Genomic DNA, 13,378 nt, shown 5'->3' with positions numbered 1-13,378 from the left:
AACAATCTAAAATATTAATAACATACTTTTTTTAAATTATAGCCAACCAGTATAGCCAATATCATTGAAGCAAAATGTGTTACAGGTTCAGCAAATTTTACATAATGTCTTACAGGTCCAATTTAGCCAACGATTATAGCCAACACCGTTGGAGATGCTCTTACCTGGACCCAAATGCGTATCATGTATGAATTATGATGTAAAAATGGCATTCTTTAAAAAAAAAAACAATAAAAATCACATGGCTTTTTCTTGTTTTGGTAATTAATAATTGCAGAAAACAAAATAAATTATGATATTTTGATTTTTTGAATATGATTTGTGTTCTTTTTATATGTTCATTCATATTGTGTCAGTGTTAACAGAATTTATAGATTTTATCGATTATTTATATATTTTTCTAATTTTATAATATTTTTTAATAATACAGAATGAACGATAATTTAAAAATATTAAAATAACAATTAAATAAGTCGCTTATAATAATTTAATACAGAATTATTCTAACAATTTATCATAATATTATTATATATCTAATATCTAATAACTCAAAAAACTCAAACAAAAAATTCTAATAAGCAAATAAGTTTATATTATATTACGATTTAACCTGTATAGCATGTTAATTAAAATTTATTCACACTAACGTGTTCTTATACTTGTGTCTTTATTTTTTTATGGGTGGAAGATTCTGGTATTTTTTTCTTTAAGATCTAAATTTGCGTAAAGAAAAAAAATTATACTTAATAGATGTCTTAAGTACCGAATCTCGTATATAAAAATATATTCATAAGTCATAAGTATTTATTTATTAACCATGTCTCTGTCGATTTAGGGACTTGGGCAAACTTAAAAAAAGTGACTGACTTCTTACTTAAAATAAAGAAGTGATTAAAAATGAGAAGTAAATAAGTTAGTAAAGTGTTTGGAGAAGAAGCTGTGAGAGAGAAATTAGCATTCTCGGCTTTTTAAAAAGTGCTTCTTCTTATTTACATAAACGGGTCAAGAAAAGCAAAAACCAGAAGCAGCTTCTACTTCCGTAAAACAAATGGTTGATTTAAATTAATAATGTAAAATTGAACATTGTTAAATACAACTACGTCAAGAATATGACATAATAATTATCCCTAGTTCTTCAGTGCAATTTGCATAGATGGAGAACTAAATACTCTTTGAACTTTCAAAATCAAAGAGTATAATATATGAGTAAACAAATTAAAATAATATACGAGTAAACAATTCTCGTAAGTTTGTAATGAATCCGAAACACGCGCTGAATGAGAGTCGACTCCTCTATGTCACCATAGCCGCGGGCCACCGCCCTTTTTCTCCATCTACAACTTAGTTTCCCCCATTAAACCATCCTCCAGTCTCATCTCATTCATCTAAACTTTTTTTATTCCAGTTTTTCAGTAAAATCGAACCAAAGCCAATTATTTGAAATTTATTTCTCAGATCTATTTTGGTTTTGAGTGCGACTCCACAAATAAAATACCTTTAGATTCAAATCCTCCTCCTTAATATCATACAAAGATTTGGTATCATTGAGAGATTTTTGAATTTTTGGTTTTAGTCTCGCCTATTGGCGTGTGTCTGGCTTGTTACGATTTTTATTGGGATGTTGCTGGTTTATGTTTTGTTCCTAACTAGTTTGAAAATGATTCATGTGGTTTTATGGGAGATCTGTATTTTGCGCATTGGATTTGGGCTGGTGTCGGATATTGCAAGAGCTTACTTTTCACAACTAAAATTTGTTCATCTTATGAGATCTTTCACCCTCGGCTTGTCTATAGCTGATTTTCGGCATGTAGATAGTTTGGGTGCTTCTGAACATTGGGGTGCTTCTGAACAATGGGCTACAGGTGGTGCGTATGTGAAGGTCATTTGTGATATTACTAGTTACAGGATTGGTGCAGGTTTGATCGATCCGGAAGTCATTTTAATCTTTTTTTCATTCAATGAATTTCGAAATTCATGATGTTAAACAGTCTGAAAACATAAACGATTATTTGCTTAACTCGTTTTATGTTTCAATTCAGGTTGTAGTGTCAGCTCAGGGAGATTTGTCCGGATTGTGATTTGTGTTTTTGCATTTCTTTTCCAAATCGGATTTTCGATGGGGTTCTTATTGGAATTAAGTCTGTAATTTTGGTTGATGCAAGTTAATAAATTCACTTTGTTTGTCAAAAAAAAAAATATATGAGTAAACAAATATAGTGTTACATTGCCAAGGATATGTACGTGAATGCAAGTATGGCAACTTGCAAGGATCATGTCGGACATATAATTATCAAAAAATTTCATGTACGAGCAATATCTTTTGAAACACATTATGGACTTCATAATTAAGTTAGGATCTTGGCATTTGGGATAGAGTCCGAATTACACTTGCAATTACGTAAATATAGCAGTGATTGGTAGGAACGAGACGCTTCCGACTATATCAAAAGCACCTATTCATGGAGAAGTCTGTACTGGAATTCAAACATGTGACTTGCTCCGATATCACTTACTGGTATCCAAATACTTGCCACTACGTCAAAAGTACTTGCTTTTTTTTTCCAGGAAAAAAGTAGTTGCTTTTCGTGTAATGATTAACGCTTGAATCCCGATAGCGATGAGCATTCATCTCAAATATATATACTAGAGCGAGATAGTGATGAGCATTCATCTCAAATATATATACTTCAGCGAATATGAATAACACATTGCGAGACTTTTAATCATGTATAATTATTTTTTAAGAATGTGGTCTTCAATGAAATAAATTGTATTCGCTCCACATTCTATTAGAGATGGAGTTCCTTTTTAAATGATAAATGATATAATATTGTGGGAGTTATGAATTTGTGAAAAATTTAAAATATGTGTTTATATAGTTATTATTACAATAACATATATAAATATTTCATCAACATGATATAAAAATATCGTCAGTGGGAAAGAATCGTAAAAAATGAAAGAAACAATTAACTCGACTCATAAAACTATGAAAGCGAGGGTGCAAACACGAAATTAATCCAAAGTGTTATGCTAGGCGGAGAAAACAATTAAATCCGCAATCTCCCTCGTTTTCATCGACGCTCTCTCTCAATTTCTTCTTAAACACCTCTCTGGCTCTCTCTCCCCTCTCACTCTTGGCTACATTTACAAGGTATGTCCAGCAATTATATACATACAACTCTTGTGTCTATAGATCTGCTCGCATTATATCTCTTCACTCTCCATTACATTTTTCAGATTTGCCGAAACTAACTGAATTTTAATTTTAATCTCTCTAGCATTTGATTCGGAAATGGACTCTGCTGCTATGGCTTTCTGTAGTAATTCCGTCACCAAACCTGTTTACTCTCCAGCTCCTGTGAGCCTCTCTCTCTCTCTCTCTCTCTCTCTCTCTCTCTCTCTCTCTCTCTCTCCCTATCTCCCCCCCTCTCTCTCTCCCTCTCCCTCTCCCTCCCTCCCTCTCTCTCTCTCTCTCTCTCTCTCTCTCCCTCCCTCTCCCCCTCCCCCCTCTTTCCCCCTCGCTCTCTATCTATGTGTGCGTATATTATTGTTTAATATTAATTGATTTAGTTCATTGTGGGCTTGATCAAGCTTATTGTGTCGGAGAGTTACTGACAGTTTCATTTCTGGTTCGAAATTGAATCATTTAACTGAAGTTTATCTAACATTACCATTCCGACATGTGTGTGTGAGTGTTATTTGTAAATTATGTAATATGTGGTGCTTGATCACACTTATGGCAGTGGAGAAAGTACTGGACTAGTGAAATTTCTTTCATTACTTGGCTTTAAGTCATCGAACTTATTTTATTGAAGAGGAATGATGATTTTGCCTAATGAAGTACTGTTGTCCTGCAATTTGGCGAACTTTAGACATCAAATATGCACTTGACCATTATTTTGTTATTCACAACATGTTGGTTATTGAGTTAAATTTGAATTGCTTCACTTATAACAGATTGTTTTGATTTTGATTATTAAGTAATGAATTAGTAATGCTGAAGTGAGTTGCTATTGTAACTTAATGATGCAGGGTTTATTTATGGGGAGTGCTTCTGGGATTAAAAGCTCTAATTGTAGTTTTATGGTGGGAAGTAAAGTGAAGTTTCCTAGGCAGAGAGCTCAGGCTTCTCAGGTTAGTCGTAAATCTGGGAAACGCGGCGGTGCTCTTTCTGTTACTTGTCAGGGTGATAAAATTCTGGTGGCAAATAGAGGAGAGATTGCTGTTCGTGTTATACGTACTGCTCATGAAATGGGGATACCATGCGTTGCTGTTTACTCGACTATTGATAAGGATGCACTTCATGTGAAATTGGCTGATGAATCAGTGTGCATTGGTGAAGCACCAAGCAGTCAATCGTAAGTTATTGACTGTCATCTTATGAGTTGTTTTCTTTACAATTATCAAGTCCTAGGTGCAAAAACTTGTACGGTATGGTTTGTTGTAAGAAGCAGAAGTGGTCATCAAGAATGAGAAGGATCTATGGTAGAAGAAGCATGGATGTAGAAAATAGAGATTGCTGCTCAGCTTTCAGTTGTCTTTAGTCTTTCTACAAACAAATATTAATAGAAATTAATTTACTACTTTACATCCTTAATCCTTTGTTGGTGGACATGATACTTCAGCGTCCGAGTGGTCTGTATCTAAGCATGCATGTCTGACACAAAGGAGATCATTTTCTGCCTTTCTTGTAGGTATTTAGTGGTCCAAAATGTGCTGTCTGCTGCTATTAGCCGCGGATGTACAATGCTTCATCCTGGATATGGCTTCCTTTCTGAGAATGCAAACTTTGTCGAGATGTGCAGAGAGCATGGGATCAACTTCATTGGACCCAATGTAAGAACTTATCCCAGACTGTCTTTGTGCATACTGTTTTATCTTTTTAATTATATACGTGCAAGGAAAATCTTATTGGCAGATGAAGTTTATGGTTTACCTTCAATGGAACAGTAACTCTTAAATATATGCAAACATCTTGATTAAATAAGGACATAACCTTCTACTCTGCAAGGTGCAATTAGGCCCATTGCTCGTATATTTATTGAGATGTTATTGAACACAAGTCATATTTAATATTGTTTCTGCCCTTGCCTACTTCTAATGTACATGTCAGGTGATGAATTGTGGTTTAAATTACATTTGTATTTCTAGCATATATAGCTTCACGAGATGCATGGTTATATCATGTTAATTTTCTGGCATTATTTTGCAGCCTGACAGTATACGAGTCATGGGTGACAAATCTACTGCCAGGGAAACAATGAAGAATGCTGGTGTTCCAACTGTACCAGGAAGTGATGGATTACTACCGGTATGTGTCTTGGCTCTCATTATTTTTTTTGCACAGACGTATAATATTTCCAGAAGGTTCTAATAGCATCTGGACATCACTCTTATGTTGGTGTAACTTGGGAAATTGATTCCTCTGTAGTAATGCTCACACTTCGGTATTGATTTTCTTAATTATTTCTACGTTCACAGAACACCGAAGAGGCTATTAGGGTTGCTGATCAGATTGGATATCCCGTGATGATCAAGGTAATTTTGTCATAATTTTTAATCACATATGCAATGCCCAAACTACATTCAGTTGCAACATGCACAACATATTCATAAAACCTCCGTTATATTTTTTACAAAAAATATGCAAATTATTAACTGCACAGATATCCACAAATTTAATGCATTACCGTAGAAGTAGTTGAATTAAGTTTAGATCTATCTGTTTGTATGCAAAACAGTATTAAAATGGTTTAACTGTGAGAGTTTCTACTTACGCGGTCATAGTGAATATATGTATGGTATATATGCACTTTTTGTGTTTGACCAATTCTGGAAAATCAAATCTTATTAATGGACTAAAATAAGAACTGAAAATTTTGTATGTAATTTTGTGAAGTGCCTATCTGGTTCGTCATTGGATACTATAAATGGACATAAGGCTGTAAAGTTATGATATACTTCCAAATTTTAAGTAGTTAGAGACATGTATGCTGTTACTTTTAAAGAAAGGGTGTATTTCACAAAGAATATCAAGGAAATATATTTGTATTAACTTATGGCCGCTAAATGTTTTGAAGGCAACAGCTGGTGGCGGTGGACGTGGAATGCGTCTTGCCAAAGAACCTGAGGAGTTTGTAAAGTTATTACAGGTCCTTTTCATACTTTATTCTCTCTCATATGGTCCTCTTTCTGTATTTGTACATAGCAAATGGCTATAGAAAGGCTCGTCTCATGAGTCCCTTAGAATCATAAACACTTTAATTCGTATCTTATATATGCACAGATGTACCATTAGTAAGAGAGCAATATATTGAGTATTATGTCACACAGCCCTTTTAGTTCTCTCTCTATATATATTGATTGTGTACTTTATTGTTCATAATAAGTATGTATGGTAAAATCTCGTAATAAGTATATATGGTAAAATCTAAACTGATGTATGTTGCCATTAATGAATGTTTCAAACATGCACGATGAGCTTATAAAATATTTGATTGAGGATGAAGTTTTTCTCACTAAATTTTGTTGCCTCGACAGGCAGCTAAAAGTGAGGCTGCAGCTGCCTTTGGAAATGATGGTGTTTATCTTGAAAAGTATGTCCAAAATCCCAGGCACATTGAATTCCAGGTATATGCCTGTACTTTATATTACAAGCTTTTCTCGGTGAATTTTGGCAGTCTGCATCTTGCTCTATACTTTCATGAATTGGCAATTCGTCTCTTTAGTAACAATGGAGGAGGTTAATTAAAGAATCACATTGTAGTACAGATGCAAGTTTTAATAGTTGCAGATATTTTTATTTTAGTTGGTTTCAGGCTTTAATAGTTGCAGATATTTTTATTGGTAAATGGTAATAATTACATATCAAAAAAGCACAACAGAATGTCTTCTTTTCATACCTACCGGTTTGGGTTTGTATGTCATTTCATATGTTTGCTATCTGTGATTCGCTTCTAAACTTGGACATACAGGTTCTTGCAGACAAGTTTGGTAATGTTGTGCACTTTGGAGAGCGTGATTGCAGTATTCAGGTACATATGGTTGCACATACCTGTTTAGTCTTTCATGTCGATAATTATCATCATGCATATAATATAATTTATTGATGTCTTGGGTTTCTGTGGATGCACGGGGAACAAATCAAATGATCTAGTCAGAACCAGTGTTGTTTAAGGCGCAAAATCTTAAAAAGCGCAGGACTTAGTTTTGAAGCGCGACTCCACCATTAATAGCCCGCTTTTTAGTCGAAAAAAAGATCACAGATTTAAAAAAAAATTATATTATTAAATTCTTAACTTTCAAACATAGAAGAGCGTGTCTAAATTCTAATATAACAGAATTATCAATAATAAGGCAACAATTAACGATGTTGTGCACAATTATCTTTCCTCTGTCTTTTATAGTTGCTGAAATAACCTGAATAGAACTGGCTATATTGAGTACTTGCTCCAAATTCAGATTCTTCATGATCCTCTTGAATTGTTTCTTGTTTAAAATTATGAGTATTCTTCACCTCTTTTTTCTTTCCCATAAACTCTTTTATATTAACTGGTATATGAGGTGGCACTTTGTCACAAGTTATGTGTGTGTATGTGTTAAAAGAGAGTAAGAGACTTGTTGATGGAGGCTGAGAGATTTGGAGATGTCAGAGTCGTAGAGAATTGATGTAGAGCCGCCTCTTTTATGTGCAAGACTTGAAGATAGGGTTTTCTTTAATTTTACTTTTTAAGGGTATATTTGTCTATGACTAACCTTGAGCGCATTTTAGTGCTTAAGCGTCCTCTGATTCCATAATCGCATAAAATCGCTAATAATTGAATCACACATCTTGCGCCTAAGCGCAAAGCGCCATTAATCGTGCAATTAAGCGTGCCTTTAATAACTCTGGTCAGAACTCAGAAGAACTAGCTTATCTAATTAACTTGGCCTGATTTGTCACATTAAAATATTCTTATCTGGCAAGCCTATAATATATCGATGTTTGGTTCTTTAGAGCTGGTTTGATGAAGATTGCTGTAGGTGTCGAATATCAAATCTTCAATTGAACGTGAGTTTTAGTATGTTAAAAAACCCTAAAAGGAGATGTAACATTGTGATGTTAGCTCAAACGATTAGGTGCAATCGAAGCTCAATGTCTATTTTTTCTCGAAATCAAATGTGCTCTTTACCTTTAAATAATTTTTGAAAAGAATATTACATGCTCTTTATGGAGTGGTAACTTCGATTTGTAATGAATTGGTTATGCAGAGGAGGAATCAGAAGTTGCTTGAAGAAGCACCATCCCCTGCACTAACACCTGAGTTGAGGAAAGCCATGGGTGATGCAGCAGTTGCAGCTGCAGCATCGATAGGTTATATTGGCGTTGGTACTATTGAGTTCCTTTTGGATGAAAGAGGTTCATTTTACTTCATGGAAATGAACACTAGAATCCAGGTAAAAGAGAAAGCTGCTAACTTATATTCTCTGGTTTTTTAGACCTAGAGTTTTTGTTGCGAACTACGCAATTAAAATGTGATGTTTGACATTATTTAGGTGGAGCATCCTGTGACAGAAATGATCTCTTCTGTTGACCTAATTGAAGAACAAATCCGGGTTGCTAGAGGAGAGAAACTTCGTTACAAACAGGTATTATATAATTTGACCTTGATCTGGAATGAATCACAAATCATCATATTCACTTGCTTATATATATAATTTTTTTTCAGGAAGATATTGTGCTCAGAGGACATTCAATTGAATGTCGTATTAATGCAGAAGATGCTTTCAAGAATTTCAGACCTGGACCAGGTAAATTATGCTGACCTAAATGTTCGATGTATGATTTACCTAGTTTCTCGTAGATATTATACATTTGCAAGATTGTTGCGTTTCATTTGCTGGTACATATATCACTGCCTCTTTAGTTTTATGATAAACTAACAATATCATGATAGTAGTGGAAACACCTAGAAGAAGATTGCAGTAAGCTAGGTTTTGTTATGTTCTATAAAGTACTTGGAAATAATGCTCATTCCTGTATTGAATTTCAGGGAGAATAACAGCATACTTGCCATCTGGAGGTCCATTTGTGAGGATGGATAGCCATGTTTATCCAGATTACGTAGTTCCACCAAGCTATGATTCTCTACTTGGAAAGGTATGCACTTCTTTTTTGCCTTTTTCCCTTTTCCCTTTTATTTCATAATTTAATGTCTTTCTTTTAATATCTTAAAATTGTATGGGCAATATAAATGGAAATGCAAGTCGTATTGTAGATTGATACCTAGATATTGTCAAGGATCACAAATCAAATGTAATTGGTTGTTTTTGAAAGTCGGTAGTTATTAGTATTGTATGCATGGAGCCATGGCTACGAATATTTTCACTGCTGGAAAAGCATATATTATTCATTTGATCTTCTCTCTCTCTCTCTCAAAAGATTAAAGAGTTAAAGAGCTCTAATTATGAAACCAACTTCTTTCAGCTTATTGTGTGGGCTCCAACAAGAGAAAGGGCAATCGAACGCATGAAAAGGGCTCTTGATGACACTATCATTGTCGGTAAGCTTTCGCATAATCCGCGGGCAGCCATATATGACACCAAATTTTATTTGCATTCCTCATTTAATTGCTACATTCTTGCAACTGAAATAAGGTTTAGGTTTATACTTTTTATATTAGTAAGAAACTAGTTTAAACTTCAAGTTGTACCTAACCAATCCCCGCAGCATAGCTGTTTCAATTATTAATCAGCATGTTACAAAAGCTTCTTATTGTGCACAACACTCAAATAAACTCAAATGTATCATTTCTTTGTCTGTGGTAGTGTGTTCCTGCTTCATCGCTATCACTATGAGTGGCGTTTCCTTAAATTTCAGCTGGGATCTATATATAATCTTGCCAACAATTTAAGCATATGCCCTTTCTTTCTTAACAGGTGTTCCAACAACAATTGAATACCATAAACTTATCCTTGAAGTTGAGGTAAAGCTTTTATAAATGATATTAAGTTGTTCCACGGAAAATTGATACATAATGTTGTATAATACTTATATACTTGTTTTTTTTTTTTTTCTTTTTTTACCTTTGTTTGTGTTTCAGGACTTCAAAAATGGAAAAGTTGATACCGCTTTTATTCCAAAGCATGAAGATGAGTTGGCTGCGGTAAGGAACTGAACCTGAAACCTAATTTCTGACTGAAGCTTTATACTGAAGTGAATATTGATTTTGCATCTAGATTAACTTGGCTATGTATACTTCTATTTCGAATAGCGGTGACATGATTTATTTCCATATAAAATCCCAACACAAAGAATTGATTCTTTTGCCAGCTTCCATTAATGATCTCAGCTACATGGTGCACATGGTGTAAACAGCCATAGATGGTTTCTTTAAAAAAGAAAAACATCTATTATCGGGATTTTGCTTTTATTTTACAAGTACCTAATACATGTCTGATTAAGAAAAGAATATGACATGAGTCATATAATACAATTGCTAAATAAATCAAATTAAATTATATTTATCATACATTAGAGAGTATAATTAAGTCAGTAACAAGGCATTATCATTGCAGCAAAATATTGGTCATATCCAGAAATAATCTGAACATAATATGGTGCTAACTGTTATTTTGTTGTATGTGCAGCCCCTGGGCATTGTACCAGCTACCCCAGCTAAAGAGATTGTCAACACCTCGGCGTAGAGAGGAACAAAGATGTTTTGTGCAGGCTGAGATGACTTCTCATATTTCGGACTGTGATCTGAGATCTCAGCTCCCTTGCAAAATTTCCTTAGTCAATTAATTTTGCCTTTGCAATTTGTCATTGTAATAGAATAAAATCCTTTGATCTTTATACATTAACTGAGGTTGGCTAATCAAAATTAATATATACCTGGATTGTATATTGTCATTTGGTCGTACAAGTATTCAGTTGTGTCTTTTCGACTGTGTGATTGCTTTTCATTGGCATTTTTTTAAGTTAAGCTGCACATTTTTTTTTAATCATGTGACCTTCTATGTTGTGTTTGGTTGGGGAGAATGGAAGTATGTTGTGTTTGGGCGGAGAGAATGAAATGGAATGAGTAAAATTACTTGAAACTAATAGATATAATAGAGATAGGAGGAAAATTTCGAAAAAAATTGGGTGAGTGCGAAATTACTTAGATTTGAGAAGAAACTGACGAGAGAATGAAGTATTTTATCTCAAATTGAAGATGTGATATTTAAAACATGATATAAGGAATGGAATGGAGGAAGAAATGAAATTTGTTAACAGTTGTCCATGACATACTTCATTTTTCATTTCATTTCTTTTAAAATCATTCACCCTAATCAAACACAACACTGTTTACAAAATAAGCTGAGTTTACTTGGACTGAGCCATTTACTTACTGATATTGTAATAATAATAAAAATCCTAGTTTATGAATAAATCAGTTTTTATGTAAAAATATAGTGGTAACAATGAATCAGATTATTAAAAAAAATGTAACTGTTGAGAATAATTTCAAAATTTAAAATTAGATAATAATGTCATGTTAACATGATAACCGATACAAATATATGATAATGTTGTGAGACTTTTTTTTTTAATCTAACTGACATATTATATTATGAGATGTATTTTAAATATGAGAAAAGATCCTCACCGCCACAAATTCTAAGACAAATGTATATCACAAATGAAAATAATAGTCCAAAATATCACTTATAAAAGCTATTTAAGTAGTGTCTTGTCTATTCAATGAAAACGGAACATCATGTAACGTTGTAAATATAAAAGGTTACATGATGTAGCATTTTGCTTGATGTTTAAAAAAAAAAATAAAAAGAGTCTAACGATGTAGCGCTTTCTTTGAATTTTAAATATAAAATGCTTCTAACACGAAACAATGTAGCGTTTTGTCCATAAAACCAAAATGTTGAACGATGTGCCGTTAACGAATGGTATTTTAGGCATATTTTCAGGTGCGTGATATTTGAGATATTATTACTTTAAATTATGATATATGGGGCCAACACTCTTTAATACTTGTCGTTCATTCTTATTTTAAAAAGTGTTGATTGAGCGATTCTATTCTAACTAATATTCGATAACCAGAATTAAAATTTATAGTGCACAAAATAGAAAACTCAAGATACTAGATAATTATACTGGCCCCGAACAAAAGCAGCCTTATTCAAAATTTTAAAAAAGAATGATAAATATCATAACTTTACATATTTAAATATACAATAATATCACTTTTTCAAATTATGGTAAAACATATCATTATATTATTCCTTTTGAGAATGGATATCCCAATTTATTTATATCTGGTATCTATAATTCTTTAACAATATCACAGTTGATAATAAAGATGATGATGATTATTGGAGTTGAATTAAAGACGGTATATATGTAGATGGAAGCGGTGTTGTAGTATATGATAAGATTTGGGATCTTTTTAAAAATACTCATCTGTAAAATTATTTTTTTAAAAATACTACCATCTTTTTTATTGTTTTTAAAAATACCTTTTCATAATTTTTTTTTTCAAAAATACGATTTGCAACCTCATTTGCAACCTTGGGCGGCGCAGCCGTAAAAGTTGCAAATGAGGTTGCAAAAGTTGCAAATGAGTTTGCAAAAGTTGCAAATGAGGTTGCAAAAAAGTTGCAAATAAAAATGGAAAGTTGCAACTGCAATTGCAACGAGTTCAACTGAAAACTGTAAGTTGCAAAAGTTGCAAATGAGGTTGCAAATGAAGTTGCAACTGCAGTTGCAACTTCATTTGCAACCTCAGTTGCAACTAAATGCAACTGTAGTTGTAAATGAGGTTGCAAAAGTTGCAAATGAGGTTGCAACTGCAGTTGCAACTTTTGCAACCTCAGTTGCAACTAAATGCAACTGAAAACTGTAAGTAACAACAGATGTATGGTGTGCCCCTGGCGGGGTCATTAGATTACAATAGAATCAACTGAATGCAACCATATGCAACTGAATACAACCATATGCAACCATATAAGCAATTACAAATCTGGAACCATATATATATATATATATATATATATATATATATATATATATATATATATATCGATTCCGAAAATGAGGTCGAAAATGACATTTGAAAACTGGAACTTGAAATCAAGTTGCAACACGGCTGGTGCCGCCTGTAGTTGCAAATGAGGTTGCAAAAGTTGCAAACAGTATTTTTGAAATTTTTTTTTTATGAAAAGGTATTTTTAAAAATAATTCTGGAAGGTAGTATTTTTGAAAACAATAAAAGAAAAGGCAGGTAGTTTTGTAGATTTCCCTAAGAATTTTAAGATAACAAATGAGATTTATTCAGTTAATTACCCATTCTAGGATAAGTAACACGTGATATTCTATTCTGGGATACGTAAC

General features: G+C 33.2%; 1 protein-coding gene across 1 annotated transcript; it reads left to right on the top strand.

The window, feature by feature from the left end:
- Positions 1–2,992: 2,992 nt before the first annotated feature.
- Positions 2,993–10,925, top strand: LOC108205379 (biotin carboxylase 1, chloroplastic). The gene is made up of 17 exons (XM_017375321.2): positions 2,993–3,154; positions 3,282–3,361; positions 4,036–4,361; positions 4,698–4,839; positions 5,216–5,314; positions 5,485–5,541; positions 6,084–6,155; positions 6,544–6,633; positions 6,978–7,037; positions 8,254–8,439; positions 8,539–8,631; positions 8,712–8,793; positions 9,036–9,142; positions 9,470–9,545; positions 9,922–9,968; positions 10,086–10,148; positions 10,633–10,925. The coding sequence occupies exons 2-17, from the start codon at positions 3,296–3,298 to the stop codon at positions 10,687–10,689; spliced, it is 1,623 nt and encodes a 540-aa protein (XP_017230810.1). The 5' UTR covers positions 2,993–3,154; positions 3,282–3,295; the 3' UTR covers positions 10,690–10,925.
- Positions 10,926–13,378: the final 2,453 nt, after the last annotated feature.

The sequence above is a fragment of the Daucus carota genome, chromosome 1 (assembly GCF_001625215.2).
Source record: "Daucus carota subsp. sativus chromosome 1, DH1 v3.0, whole genome shotgun sequence".
Taxonomy (NCBI): domain Eukaryota; kingdom Viridiplantae; phylum Streptophyta; class Magnoliopsida; order Apiales; family Apiaceae; genus Daucus; species Daucus carota.
Note: the sequence above shows the minus strand (reverse complement) of the source record. Positions and strands in the feature narration are given on the sequence as shown.

Excerpts from the sequence above, each read along its gene's own strand:
- LOC108205379 (XM_017375321.2), top strand. The coding sequence starts at position 3,296 with ATGGACTCTGCTGCTATGGCTTTCTGTAGTAATTCCGTCACCAAACCT. Across the intron at positions 6,156-6,543 it reads AGTTTGTAAAGTTATTACAG|GCAGCTAAAAGTGAGGCTGC; the intron begins GTCCTTTTCATA and ends TTGCCTCGACAG. Across the intron at positions 8,632-8,711 it reads AGAAACTTCGTTACAAACAG|GAAGATATTGTGCTCAGAGG; the intron begins GTATTATATAAT and ends ATTTTTTTTCAG.